This window comes from Lissotriton helveticus, chromosome 1_1, assembly GCF_964261635.1.
Source record: "Lissotriton helveticus chromosome 1_1, aLisHel1.1, whole genome shotgun sequence".
Taxonomy (NCBI): domain Eukaryota; kingdom Metazoa; phylum Chordata; class Amphibia; order Caudata; family Salamandridae; genus Lissotriton; species Lissotriton helveticus.
Genome location: NC_136057.1, coordinates 1,276,434,003 through 1,276,457,317, shown reverse-complemented (window position 1 = coordinate 1,276,457,317; position 23,315 = coordinate 1,276,434,003). Strand labels below are relative to the sequence as shown.

At 42.6% G+C, this 23,315-nt stretch overlaps 1 protein-coding gene across 1 annotated transcript in view; it reads left to right on the top strand.

Moving 5' to 3' along the window:
* Positions 1-22,887, top strand: part of LOC144822713 (hyaluronidase-5-like) — a 190,090-nt gene extending 167,203 nt beyond the window's left edge. The window contains exon 4 of the mRNA XM_078680535.1: positions 19,094-22,887. Coding sequence (XP_078536661.1) covers positions 19,094-19,471 — 378 coding nt within the window. The 3' untranslated portion in view covers positions 19,472-22,887. The remainder of the gene's footprint in view (positions 1-19,093) is intronic.
* Positions 22,888-23,315: the final 428 nt, after the last annotated feature.

The window sequence follows — 23,315 nt, the reverse complement described above, 5'->3', positions numbered from 1 at the left end:
CTGTTGTTAGTACTGACTGTTTGGGCACCCTGAGAGGCTGTCCAAACAGACAGTATTAGCAACAGTGGGCAAGCCGCTCCCCCCTGCCACCTCCCACTCTCCGTTCTGCAGAATACAGACTGAGAGAAATGACGCGGTTGGGGAAGCCGGTCGAGCCAATCACAGCGCTGGCTGCGATGGAGGGGAGGGAGGCTGCCTGCAGCCTTCCTGTTGACGAGAGCCCAGACCCAGGCAAATTAAAAAATCCAGGACGGCGGGAGTCTGCAGTCTCGGGAGTCAGCGCAGGAAGCCAAGGTAAGTTTTATGTAATATTTTATTATGTATTATTATCGCAAAATACTTAAGTAAATGTTGCCTGCCTGCCGGCTTCGGAGTGAGGGTGGGATTTCGTTAAGGAGGCGGGTTTCAGGGGTGAAGAAGAAGCTCTCTAACAGCACGCATGACTGGAGCTGCATGAACGATAAATTAATCGTGTGGAAGATGTTAAAGGCTACCAGGAAGGAACTTTGTTTGTTTTTTTAATCACTGCGTTTGAAAAAAGAAGAACAACTTTCGGAGGGGTTAGGGACCCAGAGTGTCGCCTGAGATGTTGTTCTAATGGAGGGTGGCAGCGGTGGCAGAGACTGGCCTGGGTGTTTTACGACTATTTTTTTCTGTTGAGGGTGCAGTTTAGTTGGCGGTGAAATATTTGGGAAGTGAAATGTTCATTGCTTTCGACTTTTGTGGGGTTCTGATGAGGCAAAAAAGAGGGTGACAGGGTAAATCAGCCCGGTATACTGTAACCCCATCAGCTGTGATACTGTGTCTGTTAGTAAAATAATGCTGCTGTTGTTTTGAAAAATCGATGGTATCCCGACCGAATCGGGTGTGCATTAGTTGTGAGCCTCGAGACCTGTTGATGATTCGCCCCACTACTTTCAAATATCACTAGCCGCCACCGGTTGAAAGATAGAAGTAGGGAGAGAGTGTCATCATCAGACATAGGGTGCGTAGACCTATGGAGCCTGGAGTGGTGATTTGGAAGAGGCTGAGTTCTCCCAAGTAGGCTGAGCGGGCTTTTGGAAGAAGACATTTCCCTCCTGTGGTGTTTATCCCTTGCTCGAAGGCTAGTTTGATTGGTCTCATGGGTAGGATAGAGTTTCTAAAACTTCTCCATATTCAAAGAGAAATGTAAGAGGGTCTGCAGGTGATCCTTAACACTTTGTAGATACTGCTTGAGGTCAGCCAACTTATCCTCAATGTAGGGCAAGCTATCACTATCAGCGGCCGGTCTAGGAGTAGATAGTGGATGGGACCCTTTAGGGAGAGGGGTGTTGGACGGCAGAATAGTTTCCTCTAAAGTGCGAAGGAACGTATTGAGGAAGGGGACAGGATCCAGCTTGAGGTCAGGCATATTATCTTTAACAGGGGGGGCAGGTTGGCATTGTGGAGGGACTGTCTAGGGGTAACTAGTTGAAGAGACAGCCCTTGGGGAGGAGTGGTGGGGGGGGGCAATTTGGATTTATCCTGTGTAATGAGGTAAGTATTGGGAGAGGAGACAGGATGTTGAGGGTTCACTGGTGAAGTACTGGAATATGAGGCTGGGCGAGGGGTAGGAAGAGCATTCGTTTTGGTATTCAGGCAGACGTTGACATACCATGGTTATGTTTGAGGATATTGCACAGAGACAAACATATGATAAAAGTACATCTCTGGTCCTTATGCACAGCACCCCGCTACCCATATAGGCCATATAACATACACATTATTTAATCTGCCGCTCTTCCCTGGAGTAGTATGCTACCCATCTGCAAAGGGCTTCAGAGCCTCACCAGGGGTATGAAGTGTTGTATAATTGCAACTATAATGCATGAAACTCGAGTTCTATGCAGTAAGAATGCATAGCCGCTATTATGGCTTACTTGAATTTTAGGATCTACAGTGGCTGTCAAGTGGTGGGGCAAACAAAGCAAACACAAGGTGATGGACGGACCGCTGAAACTTTACAGACACTCACCCCAGTCACAGATCTGGGTTGAATCCATCATCGTTCTTTAGCTCACCTTGCCACCTCAGTTCAGACCCAGCTATATGCAAATCAGTCTTGACCCTGTACCTCATGGGAACAGTCCAGCCCGAACTGCCAAGATAAAGGAGTTCACGTTGTTATGCAAGAATTAAATGTAGCAGATAATAGATTGGTGGGAAGGGGGTATCTTGAGATATGTTTTAGTTTAGAGAGCATTCTTTTGTCAATATTATCTATGTTGGAGGAATCCACCATGGGCTCTGATCATATATTGGATGTTCTCTCACTAATCTTAATAGGGGTCTAGCAGCTAAATCCTGTTGATTTCAGTATAAGTAAGCTTGGAAAGGGCATGGAAGTAAAATCTCAGGCATGCCAGACGCACTTAGAGGTGTCTCGCATGGGAACTCAGACTGAGGTTCAAGGAGATGGGGGGTTTACAATGATCCTCTGACTAGAGGTAGTCCTAGGTATGCACTGTCCCTGAAAAACAATGCATAGGGGACCCTATGTTTACTAGTCCTAGAGATAATACAATTACGCTTTGAACCAATTTCAGGTGTACCCCATTTTTATAAAAGGGAAAACAAACATATCACAGACTATTGAATAATTGCCCACTGTCCCCACATTAATCAGCACACTGACAGTTCAGATGCTGTTCTCCCTGGGGAGGTTGCCCCTCTGAAAGAAAACAATGGTCCAAAAGGTCCAAGGGGGAAGAAGAATAGGATTCAGGGCATTCCAAAACGGAAGCTAAAAAGATTGCGATTTCCGACAGCACTTGAAGAGCTAAACATCTTAAACCTGCCTCAAAGTGTGAAGGATACTAAATTTCTAGCTTTTGATGACAGCCAAAACCTGGGGTGTTTAGACATAAATCCTCCCACCCCTACCCAATAGTAGCTGACTCCTATTGAAAGGAATTGGGGGTACGAGAAGGGCAGGAAGTTAGAGGGACCCTAAAATCTAATGTGGGAGGAGCAGGAAATGTATAAGAGAACTCTTAAATTCATATTGACTCGGATGTGGTGCACCTAGGAACTGGAAAAGATCATAACTCAGGGAACTTAATAGTACAAACTCAAGCTGCTGAGCCAGACATAGGACAGCCCAAGGATAATGTCCCTTCCTTTCTTCCGGGCTGGGGTACTCTCCCGGTACGGTTTGATCCCGGCCAAGGGAGGTTTTCGGAGGGGGGTTCCAACCTTGCTCCTTGTACTGGGATGGTTTTCGCATCAAGTGCTAAAACAGATGTCGGACACAGATTTGAGCAAAGAACTGAAATGTTGACTTTTTCCACCCTGTTTGATACTGATTTAGCCCTAGTTAACAGAAGCTCTCTGCTGCAGCTATTAGCAGAAATAGATGTCTTAAGATTAGTCACAAGTAAAGACATCGATCTGGTCTACTTAGATCTTAGCAGCAGTGCCCTAAATACCACAGTCACATTCAGTTCAGGGATAAATGCAATGCTAGTATTGGCTAACGCTGATCAGTTCAGGAAAAAAGGGATAGATGTGTTTCCATGTGTGGACCCTTTGGTGTCCCAACTTGAATCTAATAGGATTCAATATCAGGAACAAGGTAGTAGGTTTCCCAACACAAATGGTGCCATAAATCCAAAAGACATCAAAATATTAGTGAATAGCACTGTAGGAAAAAGAGAGATTAACAATCAAGGACCCGAGGTTAAAAGTTCCATCAAACTCATAGGGGATGAGGATGTGGCACAGTGGAGTTGGGTAGCTGGCTCACTCAATGGCTGAAAAGAAAAGGCAAACTTCCCCATGCTGCATAGGTAACCGACTGGGTAAAATCCTGTCCTGAAATCTAGCTGATGTCGGAAATTCCAGATTCAAGCTAAATTCCCTATTAGGACACGATTCTAAAATAATCTGTCTCCCAAAAACATGGAGCTGCGTGGACTTCCACTATGAAAACTTTTTTGAATACTGTAGCGCAGCAGAGCCTTCGGCTAAAGGTCATGCTAGTGGTGGCTTAGCCATCTTACTTGCCTGCACTGTAAATTGAAACCCTGTGTTTTTTTTCCATCCTTCTAAGCTTTGCATGGGTGTGAAACTTAGGTTGGTTAAAGTTGAAAGAGGTCAGATTGTATCATTCTTCTTGCCAAATGTGTACATTCCACCTGGGAGAACTTCAGACTCACTGGTTGATTCGATTTTCTCCTTTGTGTACAAGACTAGTATCTCCGAAGAGTGCACATCTGTATACTGATGGTGGGTGATTTTAACGCTAAAATCTCAAACTCTTCCTCTTGATTTTTCTAACTCTGACCTGGAGGATGTACGGTCCATGCCAGAACCCTTATTACCTAGCCATATTAGATCAGATAGGCGGGCCTGTCTCTCTTGCATAATCTGAGAATGTGTGATCTTGTGCTGTTGAATGGCAGGTTCCCAGATGATTCTCCTGCCTCTTTTACTTTTCAAGGTGCATGTGGACACTCACTGATCGATTATATGGCGGTCTCCTACCAAGTGTTTGGGGCATGTACGCAATTCAAGGTACTGCCTACAAACTTGAGTGATCATGGAGTTCTATTAGTAGATGTTAACATGGAACTCGAGCTATTAGAATCCTGGAATCAAAGGGATGATAGCATTCTATATAATCAAACTAATGGTCGTACCTTTTGGTCTAGCAAAAACCTCCCATGTTTTAGAATTTTTGAATGTGTGCATCCTGGCTCTGGTCAGGAAGATCCCATTTCCAAATTTGAGAGGATATTGGGTCTAATTAGATTGTGTGGAAGTAAAAGGCACTCCTGCAGCATTAAGCCTATAGTGTAGATACCTTGGGAGATAATAAAAACTGAATTGTGATATTAATGCCCTAATAAGGGAACAATTTAAGCAGTCGTTAATGACTAGACAAAGAAAAATTACTAGATTAAAGCAGGTAAGAAAAAGAAAATTGATATCCGTACATAGAGGGGTAGAAGATTGGGCATTAGAAGCCAAGTTTTGTGATGGCAGAACTAAGGCAAAACCCATTTCGATATCGAATGAAAAATGGACCACATACATTTCCCAGTTATATGCTAAACATTCCACGGTTGGGTGGAGTTTAGACTTGGTCATTGACTCCTCGGTGGGGAGCGAATATGGCGCCCCCTCATACAATGAACTAGAGGGTTACATTAAAGGGGCAAGGCATTCAGGAGCGATGGGTCCTGACAATGTACCAATAGCTACAGTCAAACAGGACAGCACAGCATGGGCACAGTTTTTGTGTCCGATTTCTTCTTATTGTTACGCATATGAGACCATTCCGCTGTCCTGGAAGGATAGTATAGTGGTCCCACTGTATAAAAAGGGACCAAAAAATTCCCATGCAAGTTTTAGAAAGACCGCACTTCTGGATGCGACCGGAAAAACTGTTCGCCAAGAGCATACTTGTCCACCTTCAAGACTGGCCTTTTCGAAACAGCTTTGTCCCTGTAGAGCAAGCCAGGTTCTGCAAACACAGCGGTAACCATGACAATATTACAGCTCTGCAAACGTTAATAGATAGATAGATAATTACTTTTATTTGATTTAGTTTAAATCATAAAAGGGTTGCACATCCACCATTATATATGATGTACAAGGATGATTACATCAATGCATTAATTAACATGAATCTCATAATATTTACTAAAATGTTTATATAAATGCATTAATTAACATGAGTCTCATTAAGATTAACAATAAAACAAATTAAAAGGATAGAAGTGAGTTGGTGATCTAAATGAAGACTAGTACCGTAGATGGAATCGAGTGATTCCAAGATAAAGTGCTTGGTTCTGTAAACTAATAGTCTGCAGTAGTAAAAATAATGTTCATTTATACTTTATCTAGGCTGGAGGCTGCTACCGTTGGTAAATTCCTATTATTTCGCAATTTATCACCTTGCATCCCCAGTTAGTTTTAACTGGCAGTCCCTCTTTTCCAGTTCCTTTGCTGCGGTAGTCAGAAACGGTATTGCCTTACAAGCCAGTTTTACTGTTGAGCCTCCTAGGCATTTGATTACAGCAGTTCTGCAAGTCCTTATTAGTTCTTTGTTCAATAGTGGCCGTAGAAGGGTTTTCCGTATATGTAGTAATGCCGGACAAATACATAGTAGGTGAAGTAGTGACTCTTCCCCTTGCCCGCACAGGCGGCAATCCATTGTGGGCCAAGCCCGTTTCCATTTTGGAGTGAGATCTTTTGATAAATACACACCCAGTCTGAATAAAATAAATTTCCGCTTTTTTTGATTTGCGAAATGTTCTGTAAGGTATGATTGAGCTTTTAGCTTTTTGTATGTTGGCATTACCATCCAGGCGTTGGTTTTTGAAGTCAAGGAGGTCTTGTCTATTGCCTGAGATTGTAGCTTGATGGTTTTGTTGACTACTTGTTTAAATTCAGGATAGGACAATATTGTATTCCAAGTGTCCTCTAGTTTTAGGGCTGCGATGGATTGTTTTAAGGAGAAACAAACTCCGTTAGTCGATCTGGATTGCTTTTCAACCTTCAGCCAGCAATAATGTGTTAAAGAATCTTCCTCTGCTGCCCTCATTCTCCAATAATATTTGACAAGTGCTCCTTGTCTTGTTGAAATCTCATTTTTTAACCCGAATTCCAGTCTGATCATGGCTTGTGAAATATGGTGTGGAATTAAAAATAGATTCTTAAAGAGTCTAGTTTGAGCAGTATTTAAAATGGTTGCATCCCTTATATTTAAAAGTTCAGACCCATACCTAATTGATGGCAAAAATGTTGCCGCCACGACTGTCAATAAGTGTGTTGTTGAAGTGTTGCTTAGTTTTTTATGCAAAATTTAAAATGCAAATAATAGCTGTTTTGCTTTGACTTTCCCTAGTTCTAGATGTTGCTTGAAACTAAGGTGTTGGTCTAACAGTACCCCCAGATATTTATATGTTCCCACCTTATCCAGGAGGTCACTGTTTATCGTCCAGGTGAATTTTGTGTGTTTTTTATGCAAATTTGAAAAACACATAACTTTTGTTTTCCGAAAATGTATGATTAGTTGAACTGAGGCTGTGTATAGTGCTAATTGATTTATCAAGCTCTGTAGACCTCTGGGTGTTTGTGATAGCAGCTCTATATCGTCCACATATTGTAAACTTGTTGTTCGAACATTGCCCAGTTTTGGGGGTTCCCCTTGTGCTAGGCGAAGATTATTGTCCAGGTCGGCTGTGTAGATGTTGAATAAACAGGGCGCCAAAACACACCCATGTTGTAAGCCATTTACGGTCGAGATTTTATTAGTTAAACTTTGACCATCCCCTATTTTGATTTGGACCCATGTTTTTGGTATAGGTTAATGATTGCGCCTAACAATTTTGTGGGGGCTCCCCAAGACTTCATTTTAGCCCATAGTAAGGATCTAGGGACCTTATCAAAGGCTACTTTGAGATCTACAAAGCAGGTATACAAAACTTTTGAATTAACTATTGCCTGGTTGGCCAGGAGCATGACAGCTGATAGGTTTGGTAGGGTGCCCATCCCTGCTCGAAAACCTGTTTGCGTGTTTGGGGTCAGTTTTGTATGGTTGACCCAATCTTCTAGATCTTTCAGCAGATTTGTTGCGTAAATTTTGGCCTCAACATCGATAAGTGCAATTAATCTGTAGTTGGAAGGGTCGGAACGATTCCCTAATTTATGTTTTGGTTGCAGGATGCTTCCGCGCCATGAATCTGGAATAGTACCGGTCTCTAGTGTATAGGCGAACAGCGAGGTTAAGCGCGCTGACCAGAATGCTGGATTTATTTTGAATAAAGCGTTGGGTAGCCCATTTGGTCCCGTGGCTCCATCAGACCTTTGCTTCTTTATTGCGTACAAAACCTGTTTTTGTGTGAGCCGTAGATGGTAGTCTTCGAGGTCGGACCTTGATGTTTCAAGCAAGCATAGAAGCAAATTACCTTCTGGCTGGTTGATTTGAGGGTGGGATATCAGTCTTGATGTATAAATCGTAGGCTCTAGTATTTGATTGCTTCTTGATGTTAGCGCCTGGGAGTTAGATCCCTGAGTGAGGGTTGTCCAGGTCCCTTTGTTGAAAGTGGTCTTATTGATCCTTGTCTCCTTTGATGTTTTGTTTTTGACACCGGCCCCTGAGAGGCTCTGAGTGTTGAATGTGGCCTCTATATGCACTCTCCACATATGTTCTGTTATTTCTGAATTGAAATGCCTTTTCTTCCCATTTGTTAGGAGATTAATGAGTGCCCAGAAGTGTTTTGAATTGTGTTGCTTGCTGACGTAAAGCATTTTCGTCCAGAATTGTTCCTGGTAGGATCGCTTTGCCGCTCTGATATCCTGTTTTTAGGTCTCTTTTCATCTGTTCGATTGTTATCAAAGTCTCTCAGGCATGTTGGGGGCCCTGAGTTCTCAAAAGTCTGTGAAACGTATTTAGTTGTCTTTTTTTGTCCTTAAGGTGTGTGTGTACCAAGCTGCCCCGGTTGGCGTGAACAATTTTTTTCTTTTAGATTTGTTTGAAAATGTTATATTTAATCTTTGGACAAAAGCCTCCCAGGCTTCTGTCCTTAAGGATTTTGTCTCATAGGGAGTCAGTAGCTCAAAACATGACTCCATAATTGCATCTACGTTGTTTTTGTTTCATATTAGCCGTTTTAGATTATATGGTTGGGTTGCTAGAGTGAGGGCATTTGCCAGCTGTGTTCTTTCTTGTTTGATGGTAAATCTGAAAGATTGAGGATAATGATCACTATCTGCTCTTTCCTTTATTTAGAAATTTGAAATAAGAGAAAATAGGTCGGGATCCATTAGTGTGAAGTCAATAGTTACTCTTGATTTAGCTGTTACTCTTGTGAAGGCTGCCGGGCTATCCTCTGGGCTTCTTCCGTTTAAGGTGAACAGTGAAAGTTTGTCCATTAATGCGGCGCATTTCTTGCCCGATGCATCGCAACTAGAAGAATTGCCCTGTTTGGCTGACATGTATGATGGTAGGTTATCTTCTTGGGCTTGCATTAGATTCATATTAAAGTCCCCGGTTAATATGATGTTGGCATGTGAGTAGGTGAGTTTTAGAACTCTGAGTGCTGCAGCCAGTTGTTAGATATTTCTCCCCTTCTGCTTATAAGCGGGATGGATGTAGATGTTCAACATTAACAAAGTGCAAGATTACGAGGCCTCTAGTTTTGTGCATTGCATCCAGGGAGAATCTAAATCAATGTCCTCAACTTTCCATGAAATATCCGTTGAAATGTAAGTCGATAGACCTCCTTTTGGTCTACCGTGATTTGCCTCTTTTATTGCTGGGTTAAGGTGTTCTTTATAACCTACTATAGGAGTATTTATTGTTTGCCATGTTTCTTGGAATAACAGTATATCATACTGTAAGATTAAATTTACGAAGCCTATTTCATTTAGTTTGGAAGATAAACCGTTCACGTTCCAGGAACAAAACTTGCAACCTTGAGATATTTTGGAGTTGTTGTATAAATATGTTGCTGCGTCATATTTTATATTTGTAAAGCTCGATTGTGAATTGTTCTCAAAGGTAGATGTTTCAAGGGGTAAGAGTGTGATTGTAATATGCCTGATTGATTGGCCAGCACTTGTTGCTTGATCTGAATTGTCGGGACCTCTGGCTCTTTTTAAAATGCCCCCTTTGCCTTGCAGTTGTTGTAATGGGTTTGGATAGTGTAGTGATTCCACCTTTTTTAATTCTATGCCCCATGCTGCGAAGGCCTCTTTATGCCTCAGGATCTGGTCTGGGATGAGTTCATCTATCCAAGTTGCTATTGTTATTTCAGACCCCATTTGATTCGGATTGGGTTTGAATTCAATTCTTTCCAGATCCCTTGATTTAATGTTATTCAGGGCTGGAAGAGTTTCGAATAGCCTTATTACTGCACTCCTATTTAATATATTGTGAGATCCTCTTGAGGTGTAGTGTGGGACCAGCTCTATCTGGTCATTGTCTTTGGTATGAGGAACATTCGGTTCTGTTTTCTTTCCATTGATCATGGGCCTTTTCGATACTTCAGGTATACATTGACTAAGTAGCGTCCATTGATGATTTACTCCAACTTGATTTTGTTGGATTTGTTCAATAGACTCGCTGCCATCCCAGCAGTGAGAGCTTTTGTTCACTTCTTTAATAACCCTACAGCCCTCTGGGACTTCCAATTGCCTGGCTGAGTCATCCTGAGTGGGAATTTCTTTTGATTTTATCCTAAATTCCTGAGAAGGTTGACTTGTACTGGTTTTTTGAGTATTGTTGGTTAGCGTGTTGTTGGGATCCCTCTTAAACGTAGGTTTGAATATGTCATATATTTTGGTTTCTTGTGAAATTCTGGTTGTTTCTGTTTTAGGATTTCTTGAAACAGCTGCTTCTTTCCCTATTGAACTGTTATGCTTCGGTGTGTCGTCCCTTACCATGTTGATTTCTGCTCCTTTTTCGTGATCATTCTCTAAAAATGCCACTGATATTTCTGGGCAAGTCTTATTAATTTGCTTTTCCTTGCTTTCCTCAAGCATTTTCGTTCCCTCTTTGTAAGCGAGGTTCTCAGACTTGTATGTTCCTTGGTTCCCACTGCATCCTTCTGTAGGTGATCTTGATTGGGAATTGTGGCAAGTCCTTCTAGTTGTTCTGTCTCGTTCTTAGTATCGAGTGCATTTCTACATTCGTGCTCCTGGAGCTTGTTTATCACTGTCGATCTTGGGCCATTGCTGCTCGGGCTCTCGCCGCCAACTCTTTCTATTTCCCCAGGTATTCTTTCCTCGAAGGGTAACGTAGGGTTTATTTGTGTTTCCCTGACTGCCCCCACCAACTCTGACATTATTGTTGGAACCCTTGCGAGTTTGTCAATTATTTGGGGGCAGTAACAGGTATGATATGTAATGTCCTTTTCATGTTAAACCTTCATTATCATGGTGTTTAAATCGTGCAACTTCTGTTCGATCCCATCAATGTATGTTGCTAAGACATTTAACAGCTCAACTTGGGTGTCTAATTTGACGGCGTGGTATGTCATTGCAGATCCAATAGTTTCCATTGTGTTTAGTAATAATCGCCAAACAGAGCTGGTTAGTGGATGTATTTGTGCATCCATCATGGACTTATCTCCTTTTCTTCGGCAATTATTTGATTCTCGTTTCCACGTGAACCCTGTGGTTCTAAGGGAGTTGCCAACGTACCCTCAAGGGGCCCCTGTTCCGTATGGTGGGTGGGCTGGGATGCCTTGAGGGGTGCATTTGGGCATGTCTCAAACATGCCGGGAAGCAATTTTTGCGCAAGATCTATTTGCACCCCAGGTCGGTCTAATGATTGTGTTTGTAGAACTGCTGGTGGGCTAGTTGGGATACCAGGGCTTAAAAGACTGAAATTCCAGCACATAAGATCTTCATTGTGGCGCTTTATTACCTTTTGTTGTTAGAATTGTTGATGATGACTTAGTTGACCTAATTGTACTGGGCTCGCCAACTGATTGCGTGTAATCTCCTAGTTTGTGCCTGACTCTGTATGAACTAATGCCTCGGCAACCTGAATATGAAGATGGTTTGCTGTTGGATTCAAACAATTGTGAGTGAGGCTATCATAGCTTTTATTGTCTCTTAAGAGTGGCTTATGCTCCCCTTGTTCCATTCTTTATTCTTTTGCTATTTTATTATCGCGGTCTCGGTCTGATCGAGGTCGTCGATTTCATTAGTGTCAATCTAATTGGTGACATTGCTTGTGACTGTGTTGATTAGCCTGGCTCCTTTAGCTTCCTTAGTTTCCTTAGCTTCTTTATTTGTCTCTTGTTTCTCTGGAGGTTGTCTTTGGCATACTTTTAAAAAGTCTGTGATAAGTGCCCGCTTACTAGATTTAGCATTAGTTCTGAGGATTGAACTGGCGGTAATAGTGGGGCTCAGTGCGCTTTCCTTGACAATGCGCACGTCAATATCAATGTTCGTGTCAGTGTTCCTATCCTTATGTGGATTAGTTTCTACTCCCAGTTCCTGGATTCCACTGGGACTGAGACTTGTTGGTCTCCTTTCTCCTTTTCAGGTTTTACTTGTGATTTTCCTGCCATGCCGCTGATCTTACCAGATCTCATTATGCAATGACTATTTCACTTTGAGGTGGGCAGTCAAGAAGTTGTTCAATCCACGTCCCCAAAAGAAGAGGGTAAGTAAGGGGCAAGATTGAAGGAAAAGTAGCAACGGAATAGGAAAAAAAAAACAGCACTCCAACACTGCACTCTATATGCTGGCCTCCTTTAAATCCTTTGGACCCTTGGGACCCTTGGGTCTTTTGGACTGCGAGACTCTCAGCACAGTCCTTGTTTTTGGGAAACAGACTGTTAAGGGCCAAGGGGAGGGTGGGGGCGGAAGCGGGGAACATTGCTGCACTTGCTTGAATTCCCTGATTGCCCTTCACTCCCCCACTCCTCTCACCACCACAGTCACAGCTCCCAACTCTGCCTCACCTCAAGCGCTGGCACTGACTGCCTATCAGCTCTGTTCTGTTCCAACAGGCCTGCTCTGCTCCAGCCATCTGTCTGCTTTGCCTCGCCTCGGGCAACCATGCAGCTCAAGAACCGGGCCTGGGACCGTGTCCAGCCCAGCAGACCCCAGCAGCCAGCAGCCAGTAGCCAGTAGCCAGTAGCCAGTAGCCAATAGCCAGTAGCCAGCAGCCAGCAGCCAGCGGCGGCAGCACTCAACAAAAAACGGCAACCAGTGGGAATCACAGGAGTCACGATGGCTCGCGGTATCCACAACTCGCAGTAACCGCAACCACAACTCGTAACCCCCCCACAGTGGCTCACAGCGCGGTAGTTCCTTCCTTCCTTGTAGTTCCTTGCAGCAATCCCCTGCAGCTCCTCGCGGCTCCACCTCCTCAGGTGTGAGAGCTTGGTTCAGTGACGGCGTCTCCACTTCTGGAAAACTGTTCGCCAAGAGCATACTGGTCCACCTTTAAGACTGGCCTTTTGGAAATGGCTTTGTCCCTGTAGAGCAAGCCGGATTCTGCAAACACAGCGGTACCCATGACAATATTACAGCTCTGCAAACGTTAATAGAAAAATACCCAATGAACAGGGGTATGCCAATATATGCGGCCTTCATAGATTTCTCCACGGCTTTCGACCGGGTTGATAGGGGACGCTGTGGAGAAAATTGACCACTATGGGAATACCAGTGAATCTCCTTAGATTAATCATCGCATTGCATTCCTCCACTTGGACCCATATCCTAATTGGTGGAACTGAGGGCTTGTCAAGAAAAATAGAGACCCAGAATGGCAAAAGCAAGGGTGCTTTTTGGCCCCTCTTCTCTTTTCCCTTTACATCAATGATTTGCCAAACAGGGTAGGGTCCTGTAAAGGGGATCCCCCAAAATTAGTAACTATTAAGTTGACTTGCGTGCTATATGCGGATGATGCCATTTCATTAGATCTAACTCCAATTGGACTCCAAAGACGACTCGCTGAGTTAGCAGGTTATTCAGAAGATTACTTTTTAAAAATAAATATTTTAAAAAGCAAAATTATGGTTTTTAGATATCAAGGATGCAGAGTTAGGAAACAAATGCACTGGTTTTTGGGGAAGGATAAACCTGCCATAATTAAGTTATATCCATACTTAGGGAGAATTGTCACAAGTACATGTTCTAGTAGTGATCATATTGTTCAATGCAGAAGCAAGGCAATCTCACAGGCCTACACAATTAGCAGACTCTTTAAGCATTGCAGGCAAAGACACTTTGCGCTTGTCTTATCAGTTTACAAAATCAAAATACCTCCAGTGTTGAGTTTTGCGTATGAAACAATAGACGAACAGTACTGGGAGAATTTTGAGAAAGTAGACGGGCGTATATGGCACCAAATGTGTCATTTAAATCGCGCAGCACCTATAGCAGCGATTCGGCTTGAATTTGGGTTACTCTCCAATTATGTGTTCTCTATGGCTGCGTGCTTAAGATGGGGTAATACATTATTGAACAGTCTTGAGAACCCTTTACGTGTAGCAATGTGTGAAGAAATCTTTGATACCTTGAAGGGAGAGAGCATCCTTTTTAGGAATTACCAGTAAGCGGTAAAGTTGTTTGATCTCAAAATCGTCTGTTCAGGTGCTCTTCCCAAACAATTTTTGAAAAACAAAATTAAGAAAACAATTTATGATGTATCTCGTAAAAGAGATTCAATACTGTGCGCACAGCGTCAAAATAATGATCTCATAGTGAGGAGTAGTATTAATAAAAAGCCACAACCTTATGTTCTATGGCATGGGTACTCACAAACTTTCTCTCGGGGGCCAAATTTACAGTGTGGTTTGTGTCCGAGGGCCGCACCGGTGGGGGCGGGGTCAGTGGTGAAGGGGGCGGGGCTAGAGCACAAAAAAAAACAGTGACCATGAGGTTAATCACAGGTCCCTGCAGCGGACACCTTCGTCCACTGAGCCACCAGACCCGGCATACACACATCTCTTTCTCTCTCTCTGTTTACCCTCCATCTCTTTCTCCCTCTCTCTCCCTCCCTTTCTCTCCCTCCCTTTCTCTCCCGCTGTCTCTCTGTCTCTGTCTCCCTCTGTCTCACTCACTCCGACTGTCTCACTCCCTCTCTTCCTCTGTCTCCCTCTCTCTCCTTCCCTCTCCCTCGCTCTGAGGTCTCCCTCTGTCTCCCTCCCTCTGTCTCCCTTCCTCTGTCACCTCACCCTGCCTATGTGCGCCCGGGCTGTGACAGCTTCCAGGCGCACACACACAGCCGCACCCGAGCACTTCACAGGTCTTTAAAAGACCATTGGCATGTTAATGAGAACAATACACAAGAAGCACCTGTACAACGGGAGGTGCAGCAGGGGAGGGGGAGGCTGTGTCAACAATACAGCACATCATGAAGCATTTTTGTTTTGTGTCCCTCTCCGGAACAGACGATTAACAACTGTTTTCAACGCCTAGAGATCAGAGAAACTGTAGAGAGCGCTTGTCAAAGTATAGACATTATACTTTGCCTGTTTCTGCCAATCTCAGTGCTTGTTCATCCCCACCTCTTTCTATCTGTTCTTCTGAAGAGCCTGGCACCAGCTGTCTAACCTACCCACCAATGGCATCTCCTGTGGTCACTGGACATAACCCGCTAGAAAAGCCCTGGGTGGTAGGGCTCAAAATCACTCACTCCCCCTAAACCCCCTTGGAGTTGATAGGGTGCTGCTCCGATTTTTTCCTAGTTCGTATTCTCTTTGCTCCTGTTATCTCTGGATTTGTGGTGGCATAGTTGATAGCTGTTAGCTATGCTTTCAAACCTCGCTGGTAGAAGCTCTGTTTTGAGGTGCTAAGGCCCACATGCTTTCTTCTGGGGCCAATCTAACAGTAGTGCCGTGATCCATAGGTGTGGGGACCCATTTAGTCTCAATTAGTGTATGTTTTTTAATGTCAAACTAGGAATGGGTGTGTGTGGTAGGAGTTTCTTGCTTGTATAAGGGCCTATAGTGCATTTGCTAGGTCAATGGTTTTACAGCTTCCCCTTTTTGTGGAAATTAATATATTGCTGATCGACTGAGCCCATTAAAGAAGAATATAGCTCTACATGAGTGCCCGGTTTTTAAAAAAAAAAAGCATTTGAATGAAAAATGGTACCTTTGAATGGACACTCGCTTACACAGCGATGAAAGCTGCATTTCAAACTCCTGCCATTTATCGTATCTCTGAACGTGTTATGATCTGTGGTTCAGCAGGCTCGGTAGTCACAGGTGCCTATTTCCGAGCAGTTGGTTGTTGTTTTCCACCAGTGTTCTGCCAGCGCTCGGGTCTTGTGGATGAGCCCAAACCCGCTGTGTTCTAGGAGGTAGTTTAGGAAAGGCGATCAGTGTGCATTTTCACCCGTGGCATGTCAATGTCTCAGTGTAGTTAGCTTTACTCGAACTGTGAAGATGCAGCTCTGCTGATAACCCTGATCCCGTCCACGCATTTTTAGAACACTTTTTAAGGCTATTCTGTTTTGCACGAGCCCTCAGCAGTTGCATCAGAGATCCATGACAAAAGATTCCTGCAAGCATACCCTTGGTACAAGCTTATTTTCGGAGGCGGGAGGGGGAGGAAAGAGCGAGATGTCGCACCCTCGTGAGATATCTTCATTGGGGAAATGGTTCACCTCTCAGCGCCCCTGCACCCCCACTGACTATGGCGCGAAACGCCCGGCCCCCACAGAGCAGCAGAGTCTCTCGCGCTGCTGCAGACACTCTTAAAAAAAAAAAAAAAAAAAAACTTTTTTTTTTTTTTTTTTTTTTTGAAACTCTGGTATGATGTCTGCAAGGTCCGCGGGCCGCCAGGGAAGGCTTGCCGGGCCGTACTATGAGTACCAATGTTCTATGGAATCTGCAACACGGATTATGTAGAGTAATTTTCCTACTCCGGCTGAATTTACTCCGTGCAAGAATTGTAACAGGCGCTTGGGAGGGTCTTCCAAGGCAGGAAAGACTTTGTCACTTATGTAGCACATGTGTACAGGACTTAAATCATGTCATATTCGTCTGTCCTGTGTTACAACCATTACGACGTAGATATATGAGACCCTTTTTTCTAAGGTTATATTGTCACAGCTGGGGAGGGCCGTATGTGTCTTCTGGCCCCTCCCTCTGAAACTGTCTGTTTTTAAAATGTTAGCTTTTTTAAACAAATGTTTAATATATTTTAGAGAAGTATTTGGTTGCCCCGTTTAGTCACAATAGGCAGGAGAGGCACCACTAGTGCTGTACTTAATGAACATTATAATTAATAACTGTGGGTAGTTTCTTATTAGCAGGTTGTAATCATTAAAGTGCTATTGTACTATTATGTTTGTTACTATCTATGTTATGGTAGCATTTCAACAGGGTCTTTTGATGCTGATGCTACAGCTCTGTATCTGGACTTTTGTCTCCTTAAATGCTGCTACGAATGCCGTTATGTGCAATTGTGTATTTATTATCTCAAGATTTTGATACTAGAACACTAGCACTTCATTCTTCTTCGATGCTGCTAGTTATTGTATATATTCTACTGATTTTTAGAATTTTAAAACAATCATTTTTTTATGATAAAGGTATCTTTGCAAAAGCACAGTACAAGTCGTCAAAAAACTTAAGTATTCAATTTGTTTTGTCTAGCCCTGAAATGTTTCTATTTGAATGGACTTTGAAATTCATTTTGTGTTTATGCTGCTCCACTCTGTGCAATTCACATGTATTTACAAACTGTCCTTTATATGAAAACAGATTTTTCTCTTTTTAAGGGTCGGTTAAGTTGAAATTGAATATATATTTTTATGTGGAACTATTCGGAGTTCCAAATGTTCTGCATTCTGTCCATCAATTGTTCTTGCATTTGCAAGGTTTGGAGCAAAACGTATGAATTAAAAGCGCTATACAAGAGAACAAGCACAAAATTAATGTTGACCTAATGGGCCATATTAAGATCTGTAAATTTGATGTGCACGCGTAAAGGAAACCAAGGCAGACACATGACCAAAATAATTATTTGCTGTGATGTAAATCATTACACATCCTTAAGTTTTAAATTGTAAATATGTAAAAATAAAAAACTCTTGAGTGTGCTGTTCCAATAACGTCTCTAAAACCCCTGTTGCTACTCATATTGGTTTCTACAATACAGTCCCTGCAGGGCTCCAGCTGCTATACTGTTCTATATGCAGCACCTCATGTTTGCAATGTGCCTGCTCCAGGAAAAATGTTTTCTGCAATGTACCCTGATTCCTATTGAAGTTAAGTCTGTGCTATATCAGAGGTCTCAGGCACTGAAATTCTCAGGAGTGAGAACTAATTAATATATGTGATGACATCACAGGAAGTGATGCACGTGACCTTTGCCACCAATGACAGCACAGAAGGTAAGAATAGTGAAATGATTTAAACAATGAGATACATCAAAAATTGACAGAATAGCACCATCACTTTACTAAGGTGGACTTCAGGTTTACAAAAGTAGTGGAGCAGGACTGTGAAGTGCTCAAAGCATCTCTCTAGTAGGAGCTTCTCTTGGGGTGGAATTGCTTCTAGAAACCTGTACATCTCCCAGAATCTGATATAGATCAGTCCTCTGCCCAGTGCCATATTTAGAATTCAGTTTCTTACCCTTTACACCAGGTGTGACATTTAGTCTACTGTGAGTTAGACCTCAAACGACCTAAAATGTGTGTCTCACTCATAATTAGTGAGACTTAAGATTTCTGCTACATTAGATGCTTAAAAAAACATAAAACGGTTTACATAATTTATCATGTTACAGAAGAGCTGTGAAGTTATCGAAAGATGGTATGCACAAAACGTCTTCATTAATAAATAAGTATTTATAGTGGTCCCAGGAGCTGAACTTACACTCTCTGGGCTATATCACAGATAGTGAGTACTTGAAGCGCTAAGTTTAGACACCGTGAGCTGACTGGTATCTAAAGTACTTAAGAAGACCAGCACTATTGAACCACCTTAGAAAGTGGTAAATGGAAACCTGCCAAAAGATCTTTGAAAGCATGTACTGCTTTTGGCTGGAAATGTGGCAGCATTTGTTTAAAACTAAAAGCAAATTACAAAATAACATACACAAAGCAACATAACAAAATATTTAACCTCTTCGACGTGGAGCAAATTCCGCTAGGGTGCGGCGGAATTTGACACGTGCGCAGTTCGGATGGCCTCCGGCCGTCCAACGCATGGAAGAGGTTAAAACATAACAGGGCAGAATACTACTAAACAGACAGAACACAACAACATAATCACAACAGGCCACCCCATAGTGCATTAATGAGGCACAAAAACACACAGCACAAAACACATCACGACCAACAAAAAATGCCACACAACAAATGTACATGAACGTTTGTCAGACGTTATCACCTCCAGATTCCTGTTTTCATAATATGGCGGTAAAAGATGTTTGAAACAAGCACTTCCTTAAACTTACGACCATAGACATAAAATAGCCCCAGTCAAAAATGCTTTTTAATCCACCCTTCTGAATTATAGAATGACAGGTTACCTAATGTGGAGCTTTTTTCAAAAATACATTGCTCCTGCTCATTAAATATGAAACTGATGCACGTTAAAAAAGTTTATGAATTGAGCTTATTGTTTCTGTTTTACAGGTGACATGCCAAAATCTTGACAAATATTTGAGGGATGTATTAAATCCTTATGTCATAAATGTGACACTGGCAGCAAAAATGTGCAGCGAGCTGCTATGTGGGGGCAAAGGAGCCTGTGCCAGGAAGTCATGGAATAGCAACGATTACCTGCACCTGAATCCACACGTCTTCGAAATAAAAACAGAGGCATCTGGGAACTATTCCGTCATTGGGCGGCCAACCACAGAAGAGGTCCAGAGACTGGCAGAGCGATTCATGTGTAACTGCTACACGGGCAGTGACTGTAAGCAGGAAGCCAACCTGAACAGTACCACAGAACTCTCCATCTGCACTACCCAAGACATCTGCATCACCGCTGGTGCTATAGGACGCCCATGATCAGCAAACACACGCCAATAGTGGGCCGTCATGCATGTTTTGCAAATTTAGGTATAATTCAAACTGCTGATAAACTACTTCTCATGGCTTAGGTTCATGTTTGCCTGGTTTGCATAGACTGCACCACTGTTTTGGAAGCTTAGGGGGAGATTCTGAAACGTTGGGGCATATTTACAAGCCACCATCGGCACGAGATGGCGTAGCGTGGCGTGGCGTAGCGTAGCACAATTCCCCATATTTAAGGTGGCCCTAAGCCACTTAGCGTGACTTAATGCCACCATGTAAATATGCCCTGTTCCTCCACAGTCGTCTGCAACAAAGGGGCATGCAATGGATGTTGCTCTGGGCGTTCCACTACAACACCCATTGCTTTTTGACGCTGCCCCAGATGTACAAGGCTGAGGCAGCACCATAAAATACCAGGCATTAGAATGGTAATGCAAGGCATTCTGCAGCACACATGAAAAGAGCCAATCACCATGATTGATTGTTTATGAGCAGGAGGATGTCCCTTCTTGCACATAAACAGCGCAGGCACCCCCGCAACATGACGGAAGGGTGCTTGCTCTGGCCTAAGGCCGCTTTTCCTTTTGTACCAGCACTAGGGGAAAAACAGGGGTGCACCGTCTTTTTGTGAATGTGCGGTGCTCCCAAATTTGGAATAGCTCCACGGTCTAACATTTTTTCTGAATATGCCCCTTTATGCTCTGGCCTAGCACCAAAAAAGTGACGCTGACCAGCACAAAATGTTTTTATTCTGATTCACTTATCTTTGCAAAACTTGTTTTGTGCGGGGAAAGTACCCAAAAGTAACGCAAAGCAGCGCTAAACACTGCTTTGCATTACTTTGCATCAAGATGAGTTGCATGGGTGGTACATGGGTGTTCCCATGCTTTTTGATGCTAAATCCTATCTACTAACATTAGCAGATAAGGATAGAGCTAAAAGTAATGCAGCTGAAAAGATGGCATTAAAAGGAGAAATGTATTAATTTCTCCTTTTTTTCCAACTTTGCTTGCATGTAGCACTGTGCAGCACACATACAAAGTAGAAAAAGCTTTAAGACGTGTCTAGCCATAGTATTTTTTACCGGAAGGGTAGCCTTACTGTACAAAACCTATGCTAGACCCACGAACGCACCGTAGCACTTTGGCGCTAAAGTGTGTGCTGGCGCACCGCAGCTGAAATCAGCACCATCGCTAGGTAGAGGGGAGGAGAGTGCCATATCTCTGTGAATATGGTGCTCTCCTGCTCTCTCTCTGTCAGACAAAGCAGCTCAGCCTCTTTTTGTGCTGCACTGTGTTCCACGATTTGTTTCAGAATGTGGGCCCTAGGCTCAAATTTAGTAACAATTTGTGTGGCTTTCTTGCAGGGTTTGCGTCACAAAAGCGACACGAACCCAGCGCAAAATGTTATATTGGGATCTACTTTTTAACACAAATCGTGATTTACTTGGGAAAGTTGTGTAAGGTAGTATGATGCAGCATCAGTGTCAATCAAGGGAGTGTACCATAGATGTTACCAGTCAACCACCCATGTTTTTTTATGCAAATCCCGATCTACTAATATTTGTAAGCAGGGATTTTCACCAAAAACCTACTCTCACATTGAGACAGATGTCAGAATGGAGAAAGTTTTAAAACTCTCAACACTGTACAGCCTACCCACAAAATGGGAAAAGTATTAAAGCATTGTTTTGTGCTATTCTTGACGGAAGGCGTGCACCAGATGCAAGGGTGTGTGCCCTGGTGCAAAGCAGCGAAAAGATCACAAGAGCAGGGGAACGGAAAACCAGCATCATATCTTAGTTGATAAAGTGCTGTTCTCCACTCTGCTATTGATGCAAGGCAGCACAGAAACATTGGTTGATCTATTGCTTTGCACCAACAGTTAGTAAATCTGCCACAAGAGGCTAACGTACTATTCCCATTGGCAAACCAGGTATACGGAGTTTACACACTGACTCGTTTGTGAATGGGAATGCAGTTTGCATTGTGACTTACATGCTAATAAGTTGCACTGCCTGCTCCCACTAGATCACTCGAAATGATTCTCATAGGTGTAAGGATTCCAAGCTGAACCTTCCACTTTGAAAATCATTTGCCACTTCCTTTGATGTTTCGGTAACTGATTGGTTGCTCGTGACTGCAATTGCTTTGCAAACCATTGCTACATACCGTATCATTTTGCAATTCGGAAAGAATATGCCTTTTATACGCTTTTCTAATTGTGAATTGGTATGGACCACAAAAGCCCTATTCCGAATTGGACAGAGTTTTCTGACTCGTAAAAGGCCATTTGTGTATATTAAAAAGCTATTTTGCAGTAGCACACACTGGGATTTTATGACTCACAGACTTTGTGACCCCAAAATACCTTGTACATCTGGCCTCACAACCACGTCATGCTGACTAAGCAGTGCAAAAACACAGGCAGGAACTGACCATCTGCAAAAACATCAGGATCATTTGATTAGAATACAAAAAGCATGTGCACCAACTAACCAGTGAAAAAATATTTTCGCTCACTGGCCAGTGCAGCAATCACTTACACCAACTAATCAGTACAAAAACATTTACACTTAGTGACCTGGGTAAAATCATTTTCTCTAACTTATCAATCAATCACTGTTTCTTTATTCGGCCTATGTAGGCCATAAAAGCAGAAAAATAGGCTTAAAAATTAAAACAGCCAGGGACAATTAAATTGCGATTATACACGAGCAGGATAAAATACACATTACAATAGAAAATTCATTAAAAAGAAATAGCAGCAATCCTTAAAATCTGTCTAAAACATAACAAATTAAGAACAAGGGAACTTCAAAGACTGAGAATCAATATGGGATCTGGGTGAATACTAAGACCTGACAACAAAAACCTCTATTTTAGGGTCCGTTATGTAGGCTCTAACTTATCAATTAGAAGTTAATATTTGAATCATCTGACTAATGCAGAAAGTACATTTGCACCCACTGGTAGTACAAAAATATGTGTGCCAATTGGGCACTGCAAAAGACATTTGCACAAATGATCAGTTGAGAAACATTTTGACTAATTGACCAGTGTGAAAACTACACTTACACCGACTGACGAGCCACTAAAAAAACAAGTGCATCACCTGAGCAGTGAAAAAAATGACATTTTACACTGATCAGTCAATGTAAATGTAATTTTGCACCAGGCAAAAAGTGCAAGTAAAGGGTACAAATATTTACAAGCATCAGTGCAAAACTGCCCAAACCCAGCGCAGTCTATATAAACCAGCATGAACCTCAAGTATGAATAAAGCATTTCTGATGAAAAACCAAATAATAGTAATCTGGAGGCTTGTTCTCAAGATAATGATTATTCTGCATTTGCCAAATCATGTTAATTAATTGTCCAAAGAAATAAAAATGTATTGCTTGCTGCCCATCAAGAGTCTGTATTCATTGTACTGCTTGACCGCGTGAAGTGACAGCTTATTGAACACCATCACAGTGTCTGATATGAATTTTGATTGTTTAGTGCTTCAGTAAAATACAATTATGGATGTTTTCAAGAACAGTAGAAGCCAAAAACTTGCAAAACGGGAGACAGGAAGTCAAACAAATCATTGTTTTGCATTGTGTTTATATTGAAGGCTTGATTTGGAGTCTGCCAACCTCTAAACCAGCCAGTGCTCTTAAACTGGCAGGAGTCTGTTTTCTTGTACTTACAAGGTTCCCTCTGTTTAAAATGTGGGTGTACCACAGGAGTGGATACCATTGAGCAGGATGGTGAGGAGGTCCAGTGGTCTGTATTGGTGGATATGTTTATGACTATATGGCTAAATATAATACGGTATAGTAATGCAAATCATT